This window comes from Crocodylus porosus, unplaced genomic scaffold, assembly GCF_001723895.1.
Source record: "Crocodylus porosus isolate Cpor-Errol unplaced genomic scaffold, CroPor_comp1, whole genome shotgun sequence".
NCBI lineage: Eukaryota > Metazoa > Chordata > Crocodylia > Crocodylidae > Crocodylus > Crocodylus porosus.
This window is the reverse complement of record NW_017728930.1, coordinates 535502-543174: the sequence shown is the minus strand read 5'-3', so window position 1 is coordinate 543174 and position 7673 is coordinate 535502. Positions and strand designations below refer to the sequence as shown.

The 7673-nt window shown below is 54.7% G+C and overlaps 1 protein-coding gene across 2 annotated transcripts in view; it reads left to right on the top strand.

Moving 5' to 3' along the window:
- The first annotated feature begins 1193 nt into the window (after positions 1-1193).
- CEP164 (centrosomal protein 164) overlaps positions 1194-7673 on the top strand; it is a 49650-nt gene continuing 43170 nt past the window's right edge. Inside the window, exons 1-5 of one of the 2 annotated variants that reach the window (XM_019543086.1) lie at positions 1194-1290; positions 1757-1875; positions 2612-2723; positions 3220-3433; positions 4801-6396. In XM_019543086.1, coding sequence (XP_019398631.1) covers positions 1247-1290; positions 1757-1875; positions 2612-2723; positions 3220-3433; positions 4801-6396 — 2085 coding nt within the window. In that variant the 5' untranslated portion in view covers positions 1194-1246. The remainder of the gene's footprint in view (positions 1291-1756; positions 1876-2611; positions 2724-3219; positions 3434-4800; positions 6397-7673) is intronic. The other variant, XM_019543087.1, reaches the window with a different exon arrangement.

The window sequence follows — 7673 nt, the reverse complement described above, 5'->3', positions numbered from 1 at the left end:
GGGGAACGCATGAAGGGAGCGCACGAGGCAGTGATTGTGCACAGAGAGAGAGCTCAAGGTGGGGAGAGTGTGCATGGAAGGATCGGGGGAAGTGTGCAAAGGGTGCACGGGGAACTTGTGAGCAATATGCACGGGGGGCTTGTGGAGTGAGTGTGCATGGCAGTGAGTGTGCAAGTAGAATCGGCGTGACTGTGCAAGGGGGTACGGGTGCATGGGGAATGCATGAAGGGAGTGTGCGAGGCAGTTATTGTGCACAGAGAGCTCAAGGGGTGAGTGTGCAAGAGGCTGAGTGTGCATGGAAATTTGGGGTGTGTGCAGTGGGGATGGGTGTGCATGGAGAGGTCAGGGGTGAGTGTGCAAGTGGGTCAGGGTACATGGGGTGCACCCATGGCCAAATGTGCATGGGGAGTTCATGGAATGAGTGTGCATGCTTGTGAGTGCACAGAGAGTTGAGGTGAGTGTGCATGGGTGTGCATGCAAGGGGTGAGTATGCATGGAGAGCTTGGGCAAGTGTGCAGGTGGGTAAAGGGTGCACAGGGAACTGGTAGGCAAATGTGCATGGGGAGTTTGTGGAGTGAGTGTGCATGCTGGTGAGTGCATGGAAAGCTTGGGCGACTGTGCAAGGGGTAAGTGCATGGGGAGCTCGTGGAGTGATTGTACAAGGCACTGTGTACATGGAGAGCTCAAGGGTGTGAGTGTGCACAGAGAGCTCAGGGGCAGTGTGCTGGGGGTGAGTGTAGGAGGGGGGGAGGAAGGATGGAGGCAGCAGAGGAGGTCCATGCAAGGAGCGTGCAAAGGGGCAGGACTGTACAGGGAAACTGGAGTGTGCAAGTCATGTGGGAAGTGGGGTGTGCCAGGGGAGCGTGCAAGCAGGGCGGGTGCCACGGCGCACTTGAGGCATGTGGGGAGCAGGGGAGTGGAAGGGGTGAGTCCAGGACGGCTGGCGGCTGGTGCTGGGCGTGCCAGGAGCTCAAGGAGCGAGTCAGGGAGCCCCAGGCACGAGGTATGTGAGCACTGGTAGGGGGTGTGCATGTGCCAGAACGGCGAGCGGATGAGGATCCCAGGCAGGACTTGCGGGGGCCCCGTGGACAGCACGTGCCCGTGCGGGACACGCATGTGCAGGGGGTGCAGGCAGTCTTGACGCTGTGTTTCTCGCCTCCCCCTTCCCCTGCTGTCCACTCCTCCCAGGCCTCGTTAGCAAGCGCGTGCTAATTGCTAGCAGCACCGCGCCAGGAGTGGGGCCTTCATGTGTGTGACACGCCGGCGCAGCCACGTCGACACACCTCACAGGTGAGGGCACGGTCCGGGTACGCGGGTACGCAGCGGCACGTCCGACGCAGCTGGGGCTCCGCGGTCTGGAAAGCGCCCGCGGGAGAGTACTAGAAACAGGGCAGCACCTGGGCAGCCGTGAGCCAAACCGGCGCGGGCAGCAGCCTGAAGCTCGCCTGCCCTTGGCAGTCGGCAGGTGCAAAGGTCCCCCAGAAATGTCCGAGCCAGCGGCTCTCACAGAGGAAGGCAGAGGGGAGATCTTAGGGCCACGAGGGTTATTTGCCTGCCTTCACGTGAGGCAGGACTGCAACATCGTTGTCCTCATCGCAGTTTGTGCTAGGGACGTGCTGGTACGTTTAGAAGTGGGGCCTGTACATGTAAGGGACACTGACAGCTTCTAAAACTTCCTTTGGGAAAGTCGGGCTGGAGAGGAGTGAGCTAGAGAGGCTTGGTCCTCAGAGAAGCCATCTGTTGTGCTGCTTTTCAGCACCGGGTGCAGGCTGGCTGTACCCCTCCTCATGGCCATGGCAGAATCCGACGTGTGCATCGGGGACCAGCTCATCCTGGAAGAGGAGTATGATGAAACCTACCTACCCAGTGAGAAAGGTAAGTGACACCTGGCTCCCCCGCAAGCAAAAAGAAAGGGAGTGGAGAAGCTGAGCTGCTCTTCTGCATCACTGGAGGATGGACTATGAGTCCGGGGGGGCGGGGGCAGCACAAACACCATTCGAGGGACTGGAGAAGTGTGCCTGTTAAATGCTTCGTGCTGTCGTTGGTGTGTAAAAAGCTGCTGTTCTGCTGCAGCTCCTTAGCTGCTAGAAAACCCGAGTGCAGTAGCAAGAAAACGTAGCGGCTGATGCCAGCTCTGGCACACTAGTCAGCATACCCTGAAACACGCTGCCCCGTTTGCCTGCGGCCAGGCTGCAGTAGGAAAGCTGGGCGGCCTGGTTCCAGGGGTGATGATAGACTTAATGGTACGAGCCGGACACCGGGCTCCTGAGGCGATTGTCCTCTTGCATGCGCCAGTTTTCACTGAAGTAGCCGCATTGACTTCATGCAGTTAATGTTGGCGTAGGCTGGGCCGAAGGGAGGCCGAGGCCTGTGGTGTCCATTCCTCTGCATGCAGACTAGTGTCGGCTGCCTCTTTCTTCCCACCGGCGTAGTATTCAGCCTTGCCGGCTGGCTGTGAGATGCTCCCGAGCACGTGGGATGTTGTTTCCAGCTCGGTGTGTCCTTGGAACCGGGGTTGCCCCGCCCATCCTCTACTTTGCCAGGGCCGGGTTGTGTGATACCACGTGGTGTGTGCTGTCTGTCATGCTGTCCCCACTCTGTTGTGTTACAGAAATCTGTGACTATGCACGGGGGATTGGGATCGATCCTGAGAAGGAGCCGGAGTTGATTTGGTTGGCCAAGGAAGGTATCGTGGCCCCCCTGCCTCCCGAGTGGAAGCCCTGGTGAGAACTCCAGAGGAGCAGCTGCTAAAGTAGACTGGTGACCCCTGCACGTGGTAGCCTAAGTAATGGACACAGGAGCCTTGTGGTTGGAGCTGGTGACTAGATGCCAGGGCTCCTCGGTTTTCCAGCTGTGCAACAGGCACGCTTGGTCACCATGTGCCTGCTTTGCCACTGGTCTGATACCTCTGCACCCTTTAGAGGGATGCTGTGGCCCTGCAGCACTGGCTGAAATGTCTTCACCTGGGAGAGGGAGAGGCAGCAGTTTGGGCAGTGGTGGTGGAGGGGCTGCTGCTGCTTCCTCCTCCTGTGCACATGGGCTTAGCTGGGGCACTGCTCCTCTTCTGCCATGCTTGCAGTGGGGGGGTTGAAGTCTCTGCAGCCCTTGAGCCCCTCAGACAAGAGGCTGTGCCTACACTGCTGCCTTGGGGCATGCTGTATGTGTGAGTGGAACTGAAGCCCTTTTCTCTTGTCTACCTGTCCTGTTCCTCCGTGTTAGTCAGGACATTACTGGTGAGATCTATTACTTCAACTTTGCCAACGGCCAGTCAACTTGGGACCACCCATGCGATGAGCACTACCGGGAGCTCGTGATCCAGGAGCGGGAGAAGCTCTCAGCCCATGGTGACACCAAGAAAAAGGACAAGAAGAAGAAAAAAGAAAAGAAGGAAAAGAAAGACAAGAAAGAGAGAGAGCTGCTGAAGCCGGCTGCTGTGAGTATGCCCCACGGTCTGGGCCCCTCGGGTACGCAGGGAGGGCCAGCCTGGGAAGTGGGGACAGGAATGGCTGTCCAGCAGAGATGGCAGCTGTGGGGCTGGGGTATTGTTGGGGTATTAGGTTGTAGGCTCGATAACTCTGCCCACATGTCGTGGGGCAACATGGCTGCTGTGCAGAGCTAAGCGGAGCATGTGTGCTTCTGCTTTACACTTGTTTTGGTCTTAGGACCATGTCCTTTGAGGTAAAAAAACCCAAAAAAACAGAGCCAACTCCTTGGGCAGCAGTGATGACTGGTTTCATGCTCTCCATCTCTCAACTCTTCTTGTTCTTATGGTTGTTTTCCCCACAGTTCATCATCTGGGTTTCTTTGATGCCCCCTCTGCCCTTGTGCGTGATGGGCTCCGAGCTAGAAAGAAAACAGGGTTCAGTGGCCTCTTCTATCCTCCCATTCCTGCTCCCAGAATCAAGGGATGACAGTGAGCTGCTGCAAGGGCCCTGTGATGGCCCGAGCAGGTTGTAAACCCCTTCTCAAATCAATACGAGGCTGTAACAGGCCCAAGGGGCAGCTGCTCTGGTTTGTGTGCGTGGCTGCCCAGGCCTTTCCAGTGAGCTGTTCCTCCCGGATGATTCGGCTGAGGCGTCCAGCTGCTTTGGTGGTTGGCAGATAGGTGGAATGAGCTGCAGTGCACGTGGAAGGGGAAGCTGGGACCCTCCAGACTCCTTGTGCTGTGGGTCCCCATCAGATCCCTCACCCTTGCAGTGCAGAGCTCCGAGCCCTGAGCTGCTGGCACCTCTCTTGGGATTGGACCAGTGGCTGTGCTGTAATGGGATGCACGTGCACACACACACGTGCACACGTGTGTATGTGTGTGTACGGGGCAGGGGGTTGTAAAACATTTGGAGCTGTTTGTCTCATTGAAAAGAATGACAGGTGTTGTTTATGCAGTGACCAGGCATGTGCCACTCTGGTTTCTAGGCACCGTGTGCAGCTTCAAAAAGCAGTATGTTGGCATGTATCACTGTTAGTTGGCAACAAGAATAACCAACCCTCCCCTCCTTGGCAAACCATTCCTTTCCTATCAAATAGGGAGAACTTCCCAGTTTACCCAGCAGCGTGATACATGCCTGGCTGAGAAGGTCTGCCTCACGTCAAACCCAGAGGACCAGAGACTACAGTGGGTAGAAATCCCCCAGGTGGGGACTGATTGAAAAGGCTCCAGTCTCCAGTTTGAGAGACTTCAATAGAGTGTTTCTTCTTCAAGTGCAGCAGCCTCTCTCCTGTGGCCTTCTGGGCATTAGATAAGAGTGAATGTGTAGTTGTATGGTTCATGCTTAAGTTATATGCTAATGTTTGTCCACTTAGGAAATGCAGCCAGAGCCAGGGATTCTTCCTTCAACATCCTTTTATCAAATATCCTCTCCCATACTGCCCTCCTGGTGCTTTAGTCCTGATCTAGAACAGAATAGCCAGATTAAGAACGAGGGCTTCCTTAAGAAAGGTGAAAGGATGACCCTGAGTCAGTCATCAGAGGCGAGTGACTCAGACGCACTGTTTTCAGGCACTCAGCCAAATAATCTGCAGCCGTTTCTTTCATCCAAGCCTAGCCGAACTTGCCAAATGTTAGCTGATCTGGAGATTTTAGGAAGAGGTCCATCTTTTAGCAAATCACATGCAGGCACCCAGCAGGGCCCAGACAACTCAGTGGAACATTGTCTTTATTTTTCTGACTCTGAACCTGAATATTTAGATGTGGTTCGGACAACGGAGTTAGATTCCTGTGTGTCAAAGGAATCCTCTTCACCAGACCTTGAAAATGGGAAAACCGTACTTGGTTCCCAAGAGGTCTTTGAGGCCCAAAGCCTGTTATTTGTGGAAGAACAGATGTCTGAAAACCAGAAGAAAAAAGAAACGACAGAAGAATGTGTTTGCCAGCCTGCAAATGATTTGCCAGTCAGAGAAAGATCTAGGGGCCCGGCTGGTGATGAGGAGCGAGGTCCAGGTTTGTTGCAAGCCACAGTCAGGGAAGCTGTTTTGGCTGCTTGTGCCTCTAACCCTGTTTTCCATGGTAAGACACGTGAAGCGATTCCCCTACATGCCAGCCCCATGGAAGACCTGCACTTGCCGGAAGAGGTTGCTCAGAGTCTCCCAGAAGAGCTGAGTTCACACAGCAATGTGGTGGAGAGCAGGAGGGAAAAAAACCTTCATGAGCCAGTGTTGAGTCCAACCACCAGGCTGGGCAAGTGCTTTATGACCAGCAGCTGGCAAGGCAGAGAGGGGCCAGAATGGGCAAGGGTGGCTGAACCCGATACACGCCTGCGAGCTTCCAAGGCCGATGGTCTCTTGGCCATCCCTTGTGTGACGTTAGAGACAATGCTGCATGCTTCAGAGGCTGGGGGTGGAAGCGGAGTGGATGCTACTGCTTTGATGGAAACCTGCTTCCTTGAATCGATTTTCCCTTGTGCTGCACCAGAAGAAAAGGCAGCAAGTGGTGTGGGGTCTGAATGCAGCAGCAGCCATTCAAGCAATGTAGCTGATAACGTTGCATCACTGATTTGGAGAGAGGGCAGTAACTTCTCTTGGGATCTCCAGAGTTCCTGTGAGTCTGACGATCACCTGGATTTGCTTGCGTCTGCTAAGGGGCCTCTGCTGACTCCCCTCCCCGTTGTGCCTCAGGAGTCTGCCCATGCCGGTTTGAGGATGGAACTTGGTGGGTTGTCTGGTGCCCAAGACAGGGATGAGGAGGAAGGACGAGAAGAAGCAGAGGAAAGAGAGGGCAGGCCAGAGCAAGCCCCTGATGTGCTGAAGAGAGAGGCATTGGCCGGAGGGTTGCGAGTTCCTCCTGCTTGGCTCTGTCAGACAGCTGAGTGCCAGGAAAGCAGCAGGCTCTACTGGCAGGTGGAAGTGGAGCTGACCCAGAGCAGAACAGCGGAGATTTGGGACGGAGCAGGCAATGATGAGGTAGGCAGCTTAGCTTTTCAACCCCCTCTGTAATGGGACTATGATGAGGTCTCTGAGGACATGAGACTGCAGTATTTTTCTGCGCTTAGCTAATTGTTAGGAAGGAAAAACCAAACAGAGGTGATAGTCCCCCGGGCTGAGGTGGCAGGTATTTTACTGGGTTGCTTAAAGCTTCTAAGGTGCAGGTTGCAGCTGATCTTCCTTGCTCGGTAAGTACTATATTAGTCGTCTCTTGTATTATTCTGCCACTGAAGAATTAACGCTCTTACCTTCTAAACTATAGTTCGGGTCACTTGCAATGGGGAATTACCTTGGCATGGCCACACCGAGTTACAGCGTCCCCATCCTGCTGTTTATCATTTGTGTTTCACTTGCTCGGAGGCTCCAGTTAAGATTGGGACCCCACTGGAATAGGTGATACAGAAAAATGGAGTGAGGGACATTCCCTCTCCTAGGGAACTTGTAGTCCAAGCAGACCACACAGCTAAACGTGGGGAGATGGAACCACTTCCTCATTACCTTTTCTGGACAGGGGCCAAGGACATAAGTGATGCAGGTAAAGCTGCACAAGGTTCTTAGGGCAGATGTAGGCATGGACTCTGGTCTCCTGAGTCAGCCCTCCGCTGTAGCCACATGGCCATCTATTCTGTTAAATACTGGGGGGAAAAAGGGTGAGTGGACTAGCCCCATGATCCCAGGCAGGCGTTATGAGTAGCTTCTCGAGACACTGTAGTGTTAACATCCACCACTGCTCGTGGTGTCCTGCATCCCAGGTCGTTGGACAAACTGGCCGGGTTGGTGAAAAGAAGAGCAGGAAAGAGGCGAGGGCATGGCGCCAGCCTGAGAGCATCCCCCCCATCCTTCTTCCACCCCTTCCCCTGGGGAACCAAAGGGAGCCAAGAGGCCCTTCAAAGCCCTGCCACTGCTAGCCTGGCAGTTGGCATGGGGAGGTGGGAACATGCACTGGGTGCAGGGCAGTGCTTTCCTACTGCCTTTGGCTCTGAATACTGTGGAGCAAATTCTTCACCCTTCCTGACTTGATAAAACAGCAAATGCAAAGGGTCCTTGTTCCTTTCCTACCCCTGTTAGGACATCTGTCCTTGGCTACGATTGCCTTGTTAATTAAACATAGAAGCTTCTGGATCTAGATGATGCTTGATCTTGGATGTCAAACACCCCAGCTGATTTGCTTTTCCTTGCAGCTGTCTGTGCTTGGTCCTCATTCGTTCTCCCCAACGGGTGGTGGGAATGAGCGCTGTCCCTGTTGCAAGCCAGAC